At 38.5% G+C, this 20,757-nt stretch overlaps 7 protein-coding genes across 10 annotated transcripts in view; 4 read left to right on the forward strand and 3 right to left on the reverse strand.

Moving 5' to 3' along the window:
• The window catches only part of LOC115436253 (zinc finger protein 883-like), a 445,178-nt gene that overhangs the window by 310,889 nt on the left and 113,532 nt on the right, over positions 1 to 20,757 (forward strand). The window lies entirely within an intron of this gene.
• LOC115435234 (NACHT, LRR and PYD domains-containing protein 5-like) overlaps positions 1 to 20,757 on the reverse strand; it is a 753,056-nt gene that overhangs the window by 222,905 nt on the left and 509,394 nt on the right.
• The window catches only part of LOC115436315 (zinc finger protein 239-like), a 364,410-nt gene that overhangs the window by 165,318 nt on the left and 178,335 nt on the right, over positions 1 to 20,757 (reverse strand). The window lies entirely within an intron of this gene.
• Positions 1 to 20,757, reverse strand: part of LOC115436265 (zinc finger protein 345-like) — a 356,130-nt gene that overhangs the window by 64,067 nt on the left and 271,306 nt on the right. The window lies entirely within an intron of this gene.
• The window catches only part of LOC115436292 (zinc finger protein 239-like), a 324,079-nt gene that overhangs the window by 50,526 nt on the left and 252,796 nt on the right, over positions 1 to 20,757 (forward strand). The gene's annotated exons all lie outside the window — the stretch shown is intronic.
• LOC115436241 (NLR family CARD domain-containing protein 3-like) overlaps positions 14,321 to 20,757 on the forward strand; it is a 1,147,354-nt gene continuing 1,140,917 nt past the window's right edge. Inside the window, exon 1 of the mRNA XM_030159038.1 lies at positions 14,321 to 14,351. The gene's annotated coding sequence lies outside the window, so the exon portion shown is untranslated. The remainder of the gene's footprint in view (positions 14,352 to 20,757) is intronic.
• The window catches only part of LOC115436242 (NLR family CARD domain-containing protein 3-like), a 329,168-nt gene continuing 326,409 nt past the window's right edge, over positions 17,999 to 20,757 (forward strand). Inside the window, exons 1-3 of the mRNA XM_030159039.1 lie at positions 17,999 to 18,089; positions 18,180 to 18,335; positions 20,101 to 20,199. Of these exons, the coding sequence (XP_030014899.1) occupies positions 18,181 to 18,335; positions 20,101 to 20,199 (254 nt within the window). The 5' untranslated portion in view covers positions 17,999 to 18,089; position 18,180. The remainder of the gene's footprint in view (positions 18,090 to 18,179; positions 18,336 to 20,100; positions 20,200 to 20,757) is intronic.

A 20,757-nucleotide genomic window follows, 5' to 3' on the forward strand; every position in this document is an offset into this window, starting at 1 on the left:
TGAACAAATACGAACAAGCTGAAATGTCTAAAGAAAATCAAGCATAATTTTGACTATTTTCTGCCTGTTACTCAATGTTTAGTGTCTTTGTAGATTTGATCCATAATGCACATGTTGAAATGACCAGTTGAGGCAGAATATTGTTAAAATTGCACTTATTTTTCTTAAGAAATTTCAGTTTTTTCAGGTTATTCACATTTTTTATTTGGATAGTTCATAAAAGTAAGTATTTTCATAATTTAATGGGGGGTTTTTGCACTAAAACAAAGACAAAAGTCTGGAGTTGTCGTCATTTATGGGTTATTATGCTATTATTTCACTGGTGCGGCCCACTGGAGATCAAATCGGGCTGAATGTGGAACCTGAAAGAAAATGAGTTTGAGACACCTGGTCTAAAGAGAGGTTGGGTTGGACAAGTGTTCCATTCAACTTTTCAGAGCAGGGCCAAGGGAGCTGGAATTTTGATTAACAAATCAGTATCATTTGCTGCATCTGAAACCATATCAGACCCTAATGGATGTTTTGTTATTGTAGTGGGTAAACTCTATAGTCTGCCTGTGATATTCTCCTGTGTATATGCTCCCAATTGGGATGATTTCAAGTTCATGAACAGTTTCCTGTCAACCATACCATACTTAGATACTCATCAGCTTATTCTAGCTGGTGACTGGAATTGTGTAATTAATCCTATTTTAGATTAATCTTCAAATCGCCCAATTAGTAACTCAAAAACCGATAAATGCATAGTTTCCTACAGTCCTGTGAAATGTCTGACCCATGGAGATTCCTGTTTCCTACTAATAGGGAATATTCTTTTTTTTTTTTTTTACCTGTTCATCACACCAACTCACGCATAGATTATTTCTTTATACATAAGTCTCTACTCCCCTTGGTAAAAGAATGTGATTACAATAGTATAGTAATATCTGATCAAGTCCCTGTTCCACTGGTTTTAATGTTCCCCAACCATCAACCTGTCAGATTTAGATGGAGACTCAGTCCACTTCTTCTGTCAGATAAATCTTTTATCGCCTTTGTTCATATAGATTTATTTTTAGAAACTAATGTAAACAAAGACACCTCCCCTTCCCTGCTTTGGGAGGCTCTCAGCTGAGGGGGCAGATAATTTCCTACAATGCATCGGTCCATAAAGCGTGAATGGCCAGGCAAACAGAACTGTCACAACTCATCTCTGGAGTAGATAAAGCCTATGCTTCTTCTCCAAGCCCAGAGCTATATAAACAGCAATGATGCATCAGGTTGAATTTGCCATGCTTTCAACTGGACAGACAGAACGGGTCTTGTTAAAAAATAGACGTATGTCACATGAATACGGGGAGAAACCAAGTAGAGCTCTTGCTTACAGTCTGAGACAGACATCCACTACACATGTAATTGAGCAAATTGAATCTGAGAAGGGATTATTATCAGATCCTTTAGATATCAATAAGGAGCTCGAGGATTTTTATTCTAATTTATATACATCTGAACACCCTTCTGATCTGAAACTACTGGATAAGTTTTTGAAGGTCTGGATATACCTACAGTGGATGAGAATGTAAGACAATCTCTCGATAGCCCAATCTCCTTAAATAATAAAGCTGTCACATGCATGCAGAGTGGGAAATATCTAGGCCCAGATGGCTTTTCTACAGAATTTTATAAAAAAGTTTATGGCAAAATTAAGTCCTTTGCTCAACGATGTATTCAATGATAGTTTAAAAGCCCAATCCCTACCCCCAACTCTGCGCCAGGCATCAATATCTGTACTTCTGAAAAAGGGCAAGGATCCTCATGATTGTTCCCCCTATCGTCCAATAAGTCTCCTTAATGCTGACGTTAAGATACTGGCTAAAGTCTTGGCTCTCCGTCTTGAATCTGTTTTGCCCTCCACAGTATCATCTGACCAAACTGGATTCATCAAAAATAAGCAGTTGTTTATTAATATCAGGTGTGTATTTAATATCATTTACACATCATCATCAAAGTTTTCTGGCTTTGTTGGACATTTGTTCAATAAACTTAAGAGATCTGTAATAATTAATAAAATTACATACAAACAAATTAAAGGTGGGGTTTGTGTTTTTCCACTTACGACAATGAATATGAAATTTACCCAAAAATAATAATAAGGTTAACACAATATCTTTGATGCTTACATCTAAAGAATCCATATAATAAATAATATCATATAAAGAAAAAGACGGAATACTTTCAATTTTTAAGGACAACCAACTGTGAATATCAGCCCAAAAGGAAATGCTGTGTGAACAATTAAAAAACAAATGTTCAATGGTTTCGGCTTCAGATGAACAGAAAACAGGAATCCACATCAAAATGAAATTTTTTGTGCAAAAAATCATTAGCAGGGTAAACTGAACATGCAATTTTGAAATGAGTTTACTTTACTTTGGGAGCAACAGGACACCACAGATAAAAAGAAAAAAAATTTTCCCTCAGGGTGGTTTCAATGTTAGGTAAAGCAACTGAGTTAAAGTCCCCAAAGTTTTTATGTTTCAAAGCTAGACAGATCATTTTATTGTTGCACCTTCTATCTAACAGATCAATGTCATTGACTTTCAAACAAGGTAAGAAGCGAACACATAAGGGGCTGGGCAGACCACCTTGGATTATTTGAAGTAATGATGTTGGAATCACTTTACAGATTTTATTATATTCTTTTCTTGTGCTATTTATATTGTATTTCCAAGAGAATTCTTCATATGATAACAGGTGTCTATTTGTGTTCAATAAATAAAAAACAAATAATAAACCATTATGAAACATTCAGTTTTAAAAACTGACTTTCTATTTATAATAATGAATCTGTTGTTCTATAAAATAGTGTTGTGTGGGGAGAAGTTATGGTCAAATATCATTTTGTTAAAATTCAATGCTTGTTTGTGGAAGTTAGATAACTTAATAGGAATTTTATGCACTTCAAAATCACATTTTGAAAAGGAGTCAATCCCTCCAACTTTATTGAATAAATTATTTGGAATGGGGCTGGGAAAGACAGTCTTTCAACCACTTCATTCTCAGAGATGCGATAACTGATTCAGATTCCATGGCTTTTAATCCCTCTTTATCATAATCTCTGACAAATTGAGTTTTACGAAGGTAGTGAGTCTTATTTTTCCAAATACATTTAAATATTATAGAGTCAGATGACTTGATTACTTTTGCAGATGTGTATAATGAGTGGCATGGATAAAGAAGTCTGGAGAAGCCTTGGGCTTTAGACAGAAGAATCCGGCCCAGTAGACAGAGGTCTGTTATGAGCCAGTGACTGAATCATTTCTGTAGATCTTTTGACCTTGGAATAATATTTAAATCAGTTCTTTTAGGTACATTTTTCGTGATTATAATTCCAAGATACTTAACTTGATCTTTCACTGGGATATTAGCTATACTGTGAACACGGCCGTTGATCAGGGGTGTTAACTTACACAGGTGTGGGGGGGCCCAAGGGAGAGGGGGGCTCATGGGAAGTTAAGATTTTTTTTTTAAGTATTTTTTTTCCCCTGTTATTCAACTAAATTCCATGATAAATATCGACCTATATGCAAGCTTCATGCATTAGATTCTATAAATTGGTATATTATTGTATTCCAAAAAAGTAAAGACTGCTGTCATTACGCTATGAACACCCCTTGAGAAAAGCGCAAAATGGTTCACTCTAGTAGTGTAGTCTACGTGATACACAGGTATACACCATATACCCCCTACAAAAGGTCACAAATTTCCGTATAACCACTGAAAATGCGCAAAGATACGTATCGGCATGGTTTTGTGACATAACTTTCACTTTACCTTTCATAAATTCCACTTCTCTGTGTTACAAAGCAGACACTTTTGGACCATATGGGGCTTCCGTCGTTACCTGGCGTTTACAACTAAGGAAGCAGTCAAACTGTACGGCAGGAACACGACTGGTCTAACACTAGTCAGTGAAGGATAGTGTTGAAAAAATGAAAAGAAAACAAAGCCAAATGACACTGTTTCAGTAAGTTCACTATTACTGCTGCCGCTCCGGGGGACAGTACAGCTGTGCTGTGCCTGCTGCTAACGCTAATATTACTGTAAGAGAGCATGATGACTGCAGAGGCCACAGCAGCTTTAGCTGATGGTACAGAAGGACAGTCTGCTGACGTCACCGTCCTACCTGGTAAGTGTAACTTGTGTATGTTATTATAAAAATAGTAACCGCTATTGTAACAGCCAGTGATTGGCACATTGAATTATATCGAACACTGGCTAAGTGGTGGTTTGGTTGAAATTAATGAGGTGCGGCTGCAGCTCTGTGTGTGTGTGCGCGTGCACGTGCGCGTTGTAGATGCGAACTGGACCTGTCCATCCTTGTGCAGTGACAGTCAGACAAGAGAATTCAAAAACAGACATCCTTGGTTAGAGTGGAGAAACGGAAAGTTAGGTAAATATTAGACAACATATGAAGCTGGTAGAAACCATGTAAATGTACAAAGTTAATGCTATATTCAAATGTTAATATGGTTCATTCATAAAATTGTTAATAAAAATTAAATTAATTCATTGGACTAGATCCAGTGATGCCACAGGAACACATTTCCTGTTCAATAGTCTGTGTTGAAAATTAAATAACTGATCTCCATATTTAATACACGTATGAATAGGTCTGAGTACGTACTTTCACATGACATGTTGCAATTTACAGAAAGAAAATTTTGGGTAAAAATACTTTAAATTACTGAGTGTGACATGGGGACTCAAAATTAATGTTTTTTGGGTTTTTGGTTTTTTTTTCACCTTTCACAAACGCATGTACAAAACATGCTGGTCACATAAGAAATGGATCCTAAATGAATCATAGAGCTCTAGCTATGATGGTGAAGTACAACTGTAATCAATATTGGATAAAAATATTGAAATGATAAGTTTCTATGAACGCTAGTATGTTGTGACACAGGGACAGCAATTTGTACCTTTGTTCAGCAGTCAGAGTAAAAGACTTTACTTTAATTAAACCACGACAAATATGCTAATAAACTTTTATTTACATACATATTTCAACTGTAGTGACATATACAGATAATAGCAGAGCATATTTGACTAATAATTGGATTTGACTGAACCTTTCTCTATTATTGTGCTGTTGAATTGTTAGTTCCTTCAGATTCACAGACTTAAAATATCACTGATAGAAGCGAGAACAAATATTATTAAAGTTAATAGTGCATTTACATATTTTAGTCCTTTTTAAGTTAATTTTATATTGATTATATCTTTCTTTTTTTCTACAAGTGATACTGAAATTTTGTAAACAGTTCAATAAAATAGAGTTCTTAAGTTAAAAATGAGCCTATTTAAGAAATGATAGGTGAAACTTCAATTTATGACACTGATGTTCACTTTCGCTTGATCTGGTCCCATTGGCATCTTAACGGTCCATTAATTAAGACACCATGTACACCATCAAATGACTGATATGTTAGATAATAACATAATGCGAGCCCTTGAAAGAGTGGAATTTTTGCCTCCTTTTGTTTATTTTTCATGCCTTTTCTTAGCCATGGCTGAAGATTGTAAACAGTTCACTAATGGGTTTTGACCCTGTTCAGCAGGTCTTAATGCTAACATAGATACAAAAAAGACAACTTGTGTTATACTTATTGTTAATTACTGATGTTTTTGTTTACCTCCAGGTTTTTGTTTACCTCCAGGTTATATTATTTATTCATTCACTCTTCTTGATTTGAAACATCTATGTCTTGTCTTGTCACGGGCTGTTGAATAGTTAATTTAAGTCCAGCTGCTAATGACAGTTACACATCTTGTCTTGCTTACAATACATTTACATTTAGATAATACATAACTAGTCTTTCATGATCTCACTTATGTGTGGATGTATACTTTATGCATTAATGAGCATGGTGGTTCTTGTGTGGGGTCGTTTGGGAGCGGCTGCTGCTCTGGGAGGGGTGCTATGGTACAGATGTTGCTCCAGGACTGAGGCTGGGAGGGGAAAAATCAGAGTATACACACTAGAATAAACTAGGCTACACCACTGGTTCTCTCCATTGAAAGCACACTGGCAAGAGCATTGGACTTTACAGACCTCATCAGGGATTTTGCCAGCAAGAAGACCTGTCAGTGGGCATTTTCTGTAGAGTAAACTGGAATGTATAGAATTGTGCTATTTTTATTTTTGGAATACTTGTTCAAATCTGTTTGTTTTGGCCTTTTTTGTATCTTTACAAGAAAACAACTATTGAGTCATGTTTTGTTTGGTTACCTTTTATGACATATTATTATAGGCTATTGAAAAATTTGGCCCATTCTTGTTCATTCAGTAAATATAATGGGTAAATACAGTCTTGCGTGGTTGTGTTTTCTTACACAGTAGCTTAAGCAGACTTTCAAATTATGGTTAAATCATAATGTTAGCCCTGTGATATAGCCATTGTGTTGGTGGGTAAGGCCCTTGGCAGATGGGTGGATGTGTGTGTGTGTGTGTGTGTGTGTGTGTGTGTGTGTGTGTGTGTGTGTGTGTGTGTGTGTCGGGGGGTGGGGTGGGGGGCCCATCAGGACTTTTTGTGTATGGGCCCAGAATTTAGTGCTACGGCCCTGACTGTGAACATCACTGGTATGAACAGATAAGAGCTCACATTTTTGGAGGTTCAGTGATAAACCAGATGCTTTGGAGAAAAGGTGAATTTGGCCAATTGCTTTAAAGGAGCTGCCTTAAGTTCAGGAAGTAGTGGGGCTGTGCATATGCTGCATTCCAGAGTGCTGGGAGGTAGAATCTATCTGACTTGGACTGAACTCCATCCCACCTCAAAGTATTCCAGGTGATCCACGTTGAACAGAAACAACAAACATGGAGATGGCAGATCTAAGCTCCTATTTGCTTTGATACTATTTGGACTGTGGACAGTCCAGTGTTCTCATATACGCAAACCAGATGGAAGAGGCCAAATGACGGAGGAGCTAATTATACATTGTCAGGTTTCTTTTCATTGTGAACTTGCACACTATGCGCCGCTATTGTTGTGTTGACGTCACACAGTAGTTTGCGGTGAGGTCGGGGTACTTGGAACTGGACCCACTTTACAACCAGGACCTCCGGCTTCGACAGGCGTTCCAATGCATTTGACCCAGTTGGAGGTCGGAAACTTCCCACCTCCCAGTACTTTGGACCGCGGCCTTATCGCCCGTGAATGTTTGACGATAATGCAGATCACTTACTGTGCAGGACGATCCGTGCTTTCACGTCCCAGTCTCCAAATCCCATCAAAGTCTGCAGTAGCAGCAGAAAAAGGAGACAGATTTGTCACTAGTCTCTTGAGAAAAAGAAAAAAAAAGTCGCCAAAACGATTTGAAAAGTCTCTAGATTTAGTTTTTCTCCAATTTAGCAACACTGGTCTGTGTTTGGTCTGAGGAGGAAACCGACACCCTAATGCGGTCCGGGTGGAACTGTTCCGGGTCCTAAGGTTCCGCCTATACAGTGTGCTATGATGGAAACCCTCTTTAGACCCACAGCGTCATCTGGACCGGAAATGACTGTTTGGAGTCAGTGTTCACTCATGGAGGATCCACTGATATTTTTTCCCCCTTTTATTTATTTTTTTTATTTGGCACAAAGCAAATTGACATATCAAGAATGGGAAAATATTGCAGAAGAGTAATACAGAAATACATTAGGAGACATGGTGGAATGGTGAAATAGAACAAATGCAATATCTGAAACAAAAAACAAAAAGATTTGAAGTGTAATGAAAATAGAGAAACAGAAAGAAAAATAAATAGATAATAAATAAATAAATCTGACTGGACAATAGAGCACAGGACTAAGGCAAGATACAAATAACACAGCAAGGACTTAGATAAACTGCAATAAAGTTATCTGGCTTTTTTGGACATATTTACAATATACTGTAGAGATCTGTAATACTTGATGAAATCATATATAAACAAATTAAAGAAGGGGTTTGTGTTTTTCCAGTTGCAACAATGAATATGATATTTACCAAAAATAATAATAAGGTTAACAATATCGCTGATGTTTACATCTAATGAATCCATAAAGTAAATAATATCATTTAAAGAAAAAGACAAGATATTTAAAATTTTTAAGGACAACCAGCTGTGAATATCAGCCCAAAAGGAAATGCTGTGTGAACAATTAAAAAACAAATGTTCAATGGTTTCGGCTTCAGAGGAAAAGAAAACACAGGAATCCACATCAAAATGAAATCTTTTGTGCAAAAAAATCATTAGCAGGGTAAACTGAACATGCAATTTTGAAATGAGTGTCCTTTACTTTGGGAGCAACAGGACACCAAAGATAAAAAGAAAAACGTTTTTCCCTCAGGGTGGTTTCAATGTTTCGTTAAGCGACTGTGTTAAGGATCCACTAATACATGTGCTAAAACAGTAAAGTGGAGCTGAACAAATGAAATAAAAAATGAAAATAAAACAGATTTAACAAAGAAAACAAGGAAAGGAAACCACAATAAAATATAAAATTAAATAAAGTAAAATAAAATAAAAATATGAAATAAAAATTAAGCAATATAAAAGAAAATAACTAAAAGAAAACAAAACAGTAAAATAAAATAAAAACACGATTATATATAAAAAATATATATATATTAAATAATGTAATAAAAAAATAAAATCAGATTAAATTAAATTCTCTGTTTAGAAAATATTCATGTGCACTAAAATTAATGATAAAACACTGTAACAATAATGATATTAGATTTATTGTGGCCGTGGACCTGGTTTTGTAGGTTCCTTTACAACAGGGGTCACCAATCCTGGTCCTCGAGGGCTACGATCCTGCATGTTTTAGATGTATCCCTCTCCCAGCACACCTGACGGTCATTATCAGGCTTCTGCAGAGCCTGATGATAGGCCTATCATTTGAATCAGGTGGGTTGGAAGAGGGATACATCTAAAACATGCATGTAGCCCTCGAGGACCAGGATTGGTGACCCCTGCTTTACAACATTATAAATACACTGAGATGAAGTTGGACTTAAATGACTGTTGCATTTGTTTGTTCCATATATGTCCATTAAATCATTTCTGACATTTTATTGTGCTGTAGAAGAGCTGAAACATAGAACAAAGTCACATTTGCTGGTTTTCATTGGTATCATTTCTGCATCTGTTCATTTGTTTCTGTTCATTTCGACACACTGTTAACAAACACTGATTGTAAAATGCTGATTTCTGACTAAAATCATTGTAGTAAAGTAACTAAAGATGGTGGTGTTTACTGTGGTTGTTCATGTTGTGGTGTCTTTGGAGGAGGAACAACAGGGGCCTGTTCCAGACAGCGGGTTATGTGAAAACTCCGAGTATGTCAATCCTGAGATGAGGGAAATTCTGGGTTTTCAGTTCCAGAAAGAGAGGTAAGTCAAACCCTGAGTCTGTCACCATGGTAACTTACTCTGTGAACATAACCTGCTCAGTGGCAGTTTTTCTTTAAGAAACCCAGAGTTTCACCTGACTCCTCCCACCTGAAACAGGCTGTTAGACATGGATTGTCTGGACAAACGCGAACCCAAACACTTAAAAGCTCAGTTAATACGCAGTGATTTAACATCAGGAGAGAATTTTCAGACGGAGCAGATGCGCTATCATTTCCTGATGAATATCTATTTATCCATGTCTGTGTATTTGGGGTTGAACAATATAAGTTCAGCGTCTTCCTACTTCATTTCGGACATAAAGTGTTGTTAAAGAGCCTCAATGAAATAATTGTACAGTATGTGAATTATTTTTCTTTTGTTGATGATTACCTTCAATATTTTAGACTGTTCTGTTTAAATTCATAATTTTTTTTTTTCCTTTTGTTCAGCTTCATGTGTTATTCCTACTTATGTTGTACATAAAGTTTATTCATACCATTTCAATCTTGCACGCTATATTAAATCCTAAATTATATTTTAAATTAATGTTAGAGACATTCTGCTGTAAACTCAGTCTCAGATCAGTGATAATCTTCATTTTGCTGGTCTTCCAAATGTAATAGTGTGTGTAGATGGAACACACATTCTTATTACTGCTCCTGCACAAAACCAGGGGACTACGTTCACAGAAAGTTCTTCCACAGCATCAACGTTCAGGTATCAACAATAATTTGTTGAAAATGACAGTGTACGTCACAATATGCAGTGGCTAATAATAATAATTACGCCATTCTCTGCACTATCAAGCTCATTTATGATCCAGCACACATCATTACAAATGTAGGAGCCTAGTGTCCTGGCTCTGTACCTGACTCCACATATATCTAGAGTGTGTCCTGAGAGACAGATGTGCATGTGTTAAGTAACTGAACACTTTGTTCAATGATCATGTTTGTCTCCCTGATATAAACACACCCACATGTATCCACTTTACTTCCAGGACAGACTGATGGGTACCTACTGGGAGACAGAGGATATCCATGCCAGCCTTCTCTGCTGACCCCAGACCCAGACCCTGATCCAGGGCCCCAAAAGTGTTTTAATGTGGTCCACTGCAGGACCAGAGCTCGGGTCCAGGATGGAAGGGCATCACATTTAATTTACAGGAATTCATTTTCAGATTAATCCACTGCCACAATCATCACCAGTCAAATAAAGACAAAGAATTCACATTTTGTTGTTCTTCTTTATCCTCTAACAGTAAAAATACAACAATTGGGATCGATAATATTGTTCCAACAATTGCCACCTATTACCTGTGACAGTGCACCCCCCCTGTTCTGGTATTCCAATCACTGAATTCCTAGGTGGGCCGTCCTAATCTGTCCATCCAAAGACAACATGTCTTTGTCCATTTTTTTCATCTTTTGTAGGAAATGCCTCCTATGAAGCTCTTTAACTGAAAACTGTTCAAACATAGAAAATGTAACATATAGTATTTCAAATCCACAGTTGTACATGAAGACTTAACCTGACATTTATTATAAATGTCCCTTTGACCTTTGACCTGCTGCTGCTGTGGAAGTTGATGGATCCCTCTCTTGCTGTTTTCCAGCTGTGCTCTGGTAAAAAGGATACAAATGCACAAGCTGTTTATCCAATCATTTGTTCTCATCACTTGTCACACTCTCACATTAAAATCAAAATTCCATAGAAGAATGCAGTGTGTATGGGTATAGATTTACTAGATGTGAGTATTTTAAAGTACCATATGTGGTAGATGTGAGTATTTTAAAGTACCATATGTGGTAGATGTGAGTATTTTAAAGTACCATATATGGTAGATGTAGGGTGACCAAGTGCTTACAAGCCACATGTGGGACAAGGAGTGTGTTTGTGTGGGACAATGTGGGACACGTAACCGTAATGCTGGAATAAAGTGTAGATATTTAAACAATGTGCATCTTACTGTCGAGCTTATAAATATGAATAACAAAAATTTCATTTGGTTGCTCACAAGGTGCATATTTTTGCACTGGGCATTTATTTTTTGCTTTTTTTGCACAGGTTTCAACAACTTTTTTTGCTTGTAAAAACAAAACAAGAAATCTACTTGTAAAAACTCAAAAAAGAAACCTCAAGTTTCAAACATTGGAATTAAATACTTAAATCAGCTTTTGTTTTTTCTTTCTTTTTTTTTTTTTTTTTGAGTACATGTTCTCAACCCTCAAAGGTAAACTAATCTACGTGCAATAAAAGAAAAAGGCAGAAGTGACAACATTATAACAGCTGTTTCCACTTCCAGTCAACCTAAAATTACTTGGACCCAAAACCTTTTTGCATCCATACACAGAACAGTTAAACATTTTGCATTCTAACACTGTAATAAAAATAGAATAAGACAAAGTAAATATCCTGTGGAATTTTGTCCAAAAAAAAAATATCCACATACTTAACAAAAGCATATTTTGCCACCTCAAGTCTCTCAGTTCAAACTCCAAACTTAAGAATAGTTAAAGGGAATATGGATCAAATCTAACCAAACATCACATACATACAGTGTCATAATCGCCTCCATGCGCGATGGGGAAATAAGTTTGACGTAGTTCGCAGAATACCCTCTGTGAATCATCCCCCACCGCTTTCACCCACGTACGAACACTTTCCCATTCTTTTCTGTAGTTGCATCTTTTTTTTTTTTTGCACAAAGTTTCCATGATTTCCACCTATATTTGCATGCCTGTGTCTGAGGCTTTTTCCTTTGTTTTCTGTGTGTCAGTGGGTAGCGCTCAGGAGGACACAGGTGAAAGGGTTGATGGATCCCTGACCCCACATGCATGTTGGTTGATTGACAGCGGACACAGCCAATGGTGATCGTGTTGTCACCGCTATAAAATGAAAGTCAAGTTTAGCGAAAGGTGACTGTCCTGCACTTTGGAGAGCCAGAGCCAATCAAATGCGGGATGTCGTCTCAATTTGCGGGACGTGGAAAAAATGCTCATAATGGTTTGCAGTCCTGCACAAAAGGGGACACCTGATCACCCTAGTCTGCATACGTCACATGACTCACTCTATAGAAAGGATCATTAACCCATAAAAACCCAGACAGCCAACGACGACCAAAACACTAAAACACAATATATATATAAAACACAATATATATATATATATATATATATATATATATATATATATATATATATATATATATATATATATATATATATATATATATGTATGTATGTATGTATGTATGTATGTATGTATGTATGTATGTATGCCAGAAATAGGTCTGAGGAAAATAGAAGAAAACCACTACATTTACTGGACAAATCCACCTTTCTAACACTGGAAATTTCATCTGTAGAATGGGTTTTATATCAAATTGTTAATTCAGATTACTGGTGTTAGGTGATATGGCTAGATAATAACAAACAAATAGATGACTTTTCTAAGAGGCTGAAATCTTCTGGAAAACAGCCTTCCAGCTACCACAGCACAGAGCTGATGAATGGGTTCCTGTTAAAAAAATTAAGTGTGTAACACTAAACTGTACTCCAGGGAACATTAAACAAATGCGTTGAGAACGATATAATTTTACATCCAGCATTTGCCTGCTGTTTTCAGCAAGGATATGAATGTATGCATTAATTACCTGTATTGCAAAAACAAACAAATCCCCCCAAAAATCAGTAATAGTAAAAAAAAAAAAACACTTTATTGTTTGGTAATACTATGTTTGAATTGTCATCACTTAATCATCATCCATCCAGCGATCTGGCTTCTGTGGGGGACTGGATCATCTTCGTGTTCCCATAGAAGAGCTGTCCATCTGCACCGAACATTCATAAAGTACATATAAACAAAAAGACATTTTACCAAAACATAGATATATTTGAATACACCTTTGCCTGCTCACCCTTTAGTCTAAACCTCTCAGCATATCTCCTTAAGCTTAATTTGTGACATTTATTTGACCCGTCTGAGTATTCCCCCCCAGACAGGTCATGTAGATTCTCCTTGCACCTCTGTTCCATACCCATAAGCCTTCACAAATGTAAAAACTGTAGAGCACACATCAAAACACTTTTTTTTTTTTTTTTTTTCGTAAAAGCCACATTCAGACACTTTTATACATGTACACCCACACAAGTTAGAGATGTGCATATGATAAATGACAAATAAGACAGACTGGGGAACTAGGTATGGAGGTATTTGTGCAGTAAGGCATTTCTTTTGTTTTCCAAACCTAGCCAACTCTTCTTCAGTGTGTAGGGAATTATAACTTAATTCACACAAGTGTGGGTAGTTCAGGGAACTGTTAACACAGATTTAGTCAGTTAAATGGTAGGCTTCCATTATTGTCGTCTGTTGAACTAACTTAAACAATAATCTAAACGCCATTAACACCCAGGTGACCCACACACTTAACGCTAATATCATACAATAAGAGCTTCCTTACGCTATTGTCATCTCACATTAATGTTATGATTCGCTTCTACCTGGGGTAGCAGGGGTCATGCGCATGCTCAGTAGCGCTAGGGAGCTGAACTCGACAGGACACCTGTTCAACAGGTTTGTGTGAACTGTGGCTGAGTCAGTCTCATAAACTCCTCCCTGAACTCTTTTTTTCCCTTCATTTCCTCCTCCGTCGTCTTTCGTCCAGGTCTGTGCATCTGAAGGTAAAGTTCTCCTGTTTAACCCTTTAACGGCTCTGTGTTGTCGGTGCTCACTGTGGGTCTGGACTTTAGCTCCAGTTTGAACCGGAAAAACCCGCCGCTTGGTGTCAGTTTAACGGCTTTTCCGTCAACCGGATCCGTTACTGAGGCCTGTTGAAAGGGGGCCCGACTCAGAGGAGCAGGTTCTGGATTGAAACCTCCGTCCGGTCAGGGCTGGTTTCACATGGTCCAACTGAGGTTTAAACTGCGTCACAGAACCGGGTAAAAACCGGAAGTGAGTCTGGGTGGGGCATGTAGATGGTTGTCGGACCTGAATCTGGTCTCGAACCTGAACCACCAGAAACAATCATTAACTAGAACTGCGAGCAGTTATGAACGGGGGCCAAGCCTCCCCGCCCACTCGGACCCCAGGCCCCACAGAGCCCACGGAAGTCGGCCCTGAAGGACGTGGGTCTGGGGCTGAGCTGGTGGAGGCTGGGCCCCGTTCATAAGGGTTTACAGTTGGAGTTAGTATTCCACCGTCTGAGCCGCTGTATTCACTGGAATGGGACAAATGCACCAGTAGAGTGGAAGGAGGAATGTGTGCAACTGGGATTAGTTGGAATAGATTACACTCACGTTGACCAATCATTACTAAACTTTACAGCTGGTCTCAGGAGTGACCCCACATCATACTCACCAAATTTCACAGAAATCTGTAAAGGTGTTTCAAAGATAAAAATTTCACATATTTGCAGCGCCCAATAGAGGCTAACATTCATCAAATTCGGCTCATACCCTCACAGTGACATGTAAACCAAGTACCTACTATTTGGTGTTGATAGCATTTAATTTTTCCGAGATATGTAATAGTTAACATTTTTTAAGCTAGCTACACAAAAATTTATTCATCAATAATTTTCACATTTTTTGACCAAACAAAATCCTTTTGATAACTTAGTATCATTTCTATGAGAAGAGCGTACATGCCAAGATTCACGCAGATCGGAAAAAATCCCAAGTAGAAGTTTTAAAAAGTAGGTTTTCCAGTTTTCGCAATTTTGCCGGAAAAAGTCATCCCCCAAATCTGCCTGACCATGCCTACATGATTCAACCCTTTTCAGGGAATCTGAGGATATGAGGTTTTTTAATGTGCGATACACGGTGCGGGAGTTATAGACAAAAATGCATATGCCTTGGTTCTATGGCCCCCTGCTGGTGGACATATATAATTGTTTGCGTCTCAGTTCCATGCAGGGGTCTGGACCAACCCTCCAAATGTCAGCGCTCTACCATGTACGCTTTAGGCTGCAGGAACAGCTGGAGCCGGATTCCCTGCATTCACTGGAATGGGACCAATGCATTAGGAATGCAAAAGGAGGAATGTGTGGGACTGGGATTTGTTGTAATAAATTACACCCACATTGACCAATCATTACCAAACTTTACAGCTGGTCTCAGGAGTGACCCTCCATCATGCTCACCAAATTTTTTGTGAATCGGACCAACTTTTTTGTGACTTGGTGTTTCTCTTTTTATAGCGCCCCCTATTGTCCGATTTGCACCAAATTTGGTACAGACCATCTGGCTGACCTCTAAAAGAAGTATATTAAGTTTGATGTTGATAGCATATACTTTGACAAAGATATGCAAGAATATGTGTTTTTTTCACTAGCAAAAAAATTTGTTCGTTCATAATTAGCACATTTTTTACAGCAGCAAGCTGATTGTGATAACTTTAGATCAGAAGCCTCTGGAGATTGTCTGTGCAAAGTTTGAAGCCAACGGGGCTTAAACCCTAGTAGGAGTTCGAAAAAGTATGTTTTCGATATCTAGCAACTTAGAAAGAAAATATGCAGTGGAAGTGGGTGGGGCCTATGTCAAACGACTCATCTCTATCCAAGGAATACAAAGATGTAAAGTTTATGAATGTGTCATTCAAAATTTGGAAGTTATAGGCAAAAACGCATATTTGTCCGTTATAGCGCCACCTAGTGGCGCACATCCACAGTTTTTGCTCTGGTAGATCTGTGTCCTATTCTATAGGGTCCATAGAAATTTCACAGCCCTCAGCAGAACAGTTCAGCTGTAGGAAATGTTTGTTGTTTAACTTGTAATAAGCCACGCCCACATTGTTCAGCCACACCCACCTTCAAGGTATTGCCTCAAGAAGGGCCCTCCATCATACCCACCAAATTTCGTAGAAATTGGTGCAGCCATTTAAGAGATATAAATTTTCCACATTTGCAGCGCCCCCTAGTTGCCAACATTCACCAAATTTGGCTCATACCCTCACAGTCACATGAGAACCAAGGATCTAAGATCTGGTGTTGATAGCATTTACTTTGACCGAGATATGTAACACTTAGCATTTTTTTAGCTAGCTACTGAAATTTGTTTGTTTATAATTTGCACATTTTTCGACTAAACAAAATTCTTGTGATAAGTTTAGATCAGGTCCATGAGAAGACTGTATGTGCCAAAATTCACGCAGATTGGACAAACTCCCAAGTCGGAGTTCGAAAAAGTAAGTTTTTCAATTTTTGCGATTTTTGCGGGAGAAAAAGTCTGGCGGAAATGGGCGTGGCCTAGCTCACTTGATTCATTACTATTCAGGGAATCTGACGATATAAGGTTTTTGAATGTGCGACATACAGTGTGGGAGTTATAGACCAAAACGCATTATCCTTGATTATAGCGCCCCCTGCTGGTGAATATATGCGCATTTTTGCGTCTGAGGTCCCTGCAGGGGTCTGGACCAACCCTCCAAATTGCACCACTGTACCATGTACGGTTTTGGCTGCAGTAACAGTTTTATCAACGGAAGAATAAAAATAATGATGATGTATAATAATAAAAATCCGTACAAAAACAATAGGGTTCCACAGCACCGCTGGAACTGTGGAACGCGTATGCTGGCATACGCGTCCCCCAGTCCCCGCGGGCTTGGCCCCCTAAATACGTGAAAATAACTTTTTAGGGAATTAGACGTGGTCGCGCGGACGCCCCACCCAGTGTCATCGCGGTGCGTTCAGGGCCTGTGGGAACTCCTGTAGAACTTCTGGAGACCCTCCAACTAAAAATGCACATGAAAAAAATATCTGCTCTAAAACCTTCATATGTCTCTTTCTGCATTAATCTGTCAAAACTCTTCATTTCAACTCAAAACTAGCAAAAGGATTGAAGATTTACACAGCCTGGAGCCAATCACAGTAGGTTTATTGTGTCGTATGATTGGATGATTTTCTGTGTCTTACAGTGACATATGTAGGACCAGAATGATCCAAAATACATTAATTTATGAAACATGTACATTTATCATCAATTAAAAGCTGTCACAGACATAAAGAAAAAAAAAAAGCCATGTAAAGCTCTGGAAAGTATTCAGTAATGTATAGTAATTAACAGGTTGATTTGTTTATTCCTAGATGAATTAATAATAAATGGATTGATGGTTAATTTAAAGCAGAATCAGTGTTTTCTGCTGCACATTTACACTGTGTCAAAGTATCAATGTGACGACAAAAAGAAACGAGCCAGTCACCATCTAGTAACATGTCATGTGAGGGTTCAGAGCTTCTCCCACTGCAGGCATTGACCCCTGATGTCTTTACAGGTGAGACTCAGATTGAACCTGGAAACGGCTCAGTAGTGACGAACACAAACCCTTTTCTGTCCGACGTCCACAGGTGAGTTTTATCTGTGACTCTTTGAATCCAATCAGGACGCTTTGATCTGAGTCTGTGACAATAAAGTGATCTGGAAACACTTTACACATGTTTCTGATTTTTAAAGTCTGTGGGTTCATGATGTTGTTTTTACTGGACTCTGATAACGATTGACCTTTGACCTTTCACATTCACAGTTTAGTCAATTATTGATGAACTAGAATCTGATCAGGTGATAAAGAGCTGCTGTTTAGGTCAAATAAACCAACTTCAACATGCTCATGACCTTCCTCAGTCGTCGTCTATAGATAAAAGTCAGACACAACAGGACATTAACACTTCCTGTCAAACCTTTCAAAATAAAAGTAGATTGAGCTGCTGTTTATCATGTAAAGGATGAATCAGTGTGGATTCAGGTCTGGACTGATGGTTTGTGTTCTGATGTGATTCAGCAGAATGGATCAGAGTGAGGACAGAGAGGAGGGACCCCCTCCTTGGAGTCCCCATCATGGACCTGGACCCGGACCTGGACCCAGCTGTATGTCCATGAAGAGTGATGACTCCGTGGAACGAGAGATATATTTTAAAAGAGGACATGTTTGTGAGCCTCAGTAAGTGAACGTCAGTATCAGAACAGCACTGAATGACCCTCGGTGGACAAACATACAAGTGGGGGGGGGGCGGCTTATTTCAGGAAAATTTTCAGATTCAACTTTAGCCCTGATTTTGTGATGCAACAAGATGTTCTAAGCACTCCTGTGTAATTTTTTTTTAAAATTTTCATCCAAAAACCCCCCCACCCCGAAAATTACTTTTTAAACCCTGAAAACGTGGGTTTTTTGGCAGCTTTCAAACCTTCTTCCCTTTTGATGAAGTACAATGTAACAATCTGCTCATGCTGGGCCCTTAAATGTTTTTTTGTGAGACATGTCATGTCTTAAGAGTGCTTTGCACTACAAAAGGTGTAGTGTCAAGGTCAAATTATAGGTCAAAGGTCACCCAAATGATCAAAAATGCATATTTGATGGAATTAAGCTGTTAATGTGGGTTCTTCCAAATGTTTGGCTCAGGTTCTCTCCTCATAACACATCTACTGACCACAAACAACTTCCATTTAATAAGACACATTAAACAGAACTATTTACACAATGTATTATCCATGTAGACATGTCAAAAATATCAAACAGTAGTTTCACATGATTTTGCAATTTACATGTATATGTCCCGTTGCAGGCAACACAGTGGTGCAGTGGATAGCACTGGTGCCTCACAGACAGAAGGTACTGGGTTCAATTCCAACACTAGTCGATGGGGGTGGGAACTTTCTGTGTGGAGTTTGCATGTTCTCCCCGTGTCTGCGTGGGTACTCCCACTATCCAAAGACATGCACTGATAGATTAATTGGTTAATCTAAATTGCCCATGGGTGTGAATGTGAGACTGATTGTTTGTCTCTATATGTTCAGCCCTGAGATGAACTGGCGAAATGTCCAGGGTGAACCCCGCCTTTGCCCGTAAGTAGCTGGGATAGACTCCAAGTGACCTAGTGAGGATAAAGTGGGGTTCAGAAAATGAATGAAGTGGTAGTGATTCCCGCCAAAATGTGTGCTAGTGTTTCCTGCCACACTAATGGCGGCAAATTCAAATGGAATGTACATGTTGCAATATTTTGTCTCTAATGTGGCTTTGAAAGGGCCAAAGGCCTTGGGGGATCCCACCAGGAAACTAGAGGGAACAGAACTTAGGACAGATTTGATAAATGTCAGAATGGTATGAATTTTTGATGGTATGAATTTGGTGACCTTTAACCTACAACATGACCTTGACATTAGACTTTTCATTGTACAAAGTACTCTTATGATACAGTATGGCACTGACAAGATCATTAAATGGCCCATCATGAGCATATTTGTACACTGCACTGGACAAAAGAGTGGAGAAGCTGTGAAAGTTGTGATTTTCAGAGTTAAAAAAGTAATTTTCGGGGTGGGGGGTTTGGACGAAAATTTCAAAAAAAAGTTACACAGGAGTGCTTAGAGCATCTTGTTGCATTAGAAAATCAGGACTAATGTGGTATTTGATATTAAGCCCCCCCCCAATACAAGGTGCAGATAAATGACTCATGGAACTCAGTCTGAGTTTAGGTCTGAGGGTCCACGGATCTGTTTCAGCTTTAACATATTCTTATCTTAGACCTGGACCCTGAGTCTTCACATATGAGCATCAGGTCAGAGGTCACAGCAGAGTCAGAAAACAGCATCTCCTTTAACGTCCACATGGAAATTGGATTCTTATGCAGTAGGATATGAATCACACTAAGACCACAGTTTAATGTCAGAGTTCAGCACTAAAACCACTGTACCATCAATGTTCACAGTCCTGGACCCAGACTCGGACCCAGCTGTGTGTCCATGAAGAGTGATGACTCCATGGAACGAGGGATGTATTTTAAAACAGGATGTGCTCCAAAGACTCGGTAAGTGAACCCCAGATCCAGTGGTGGTTCATCAATAGGGCGCCACCCCACCTGTCTCAAATCTGTGTCCAAGGCTCTGCCTTTATCATAATAGACTCTCGTTATAAATGGCACGCGTGCAGTAGACCCCCTCCAATACAAGAGATAGGAGAACTTCAGCCCCACCCACAGGAGTAAACATCACATGCCAAAAAGAATACAGACCTTCCTCAAAAATGGAATCAGTGAATAGGTCCATAAGAAAAACTACTAAGCCATGACTAAGAGGCTGGATAGATCAGTGGATAAACACTGCACTCCCTCTCTTCAAATCCAAACTCAAAACCCATCTGTTGGAGGCTGCTTTCTTTTTGTGAGCACAATTGCATTGCCCAATTTTTAACCTGCCTTTTGCTTTTTACTCTGTTTTATTGCTTGTTTTATTCTTGTTTACTGTACAGCAGTGGCAATTTCTCATAGACTGCAAGGGAAGCCTGGCTTCCCCTAAAATTACGAATATTAAATGGTTAAATATGTTCAGTTGTGTTGACATTTCATTGACTACAAATGTGTTAGAAC

Source organism: Sphaeramia orbicularis, chromosome 16 (genome assembly GCF_902148855.1).
Source record: "Sphaeramia orbicularis chromosome 16, fSphaOr1.1, whole genome shotgun sequence".
Classification (NCBI taxonomy): Eukaryota; Metazoa; Chordata; class Actinopteri; order Kurtiformes; family Apogonidae; genus Sphaeramia; species Sphaeramia orbicularis.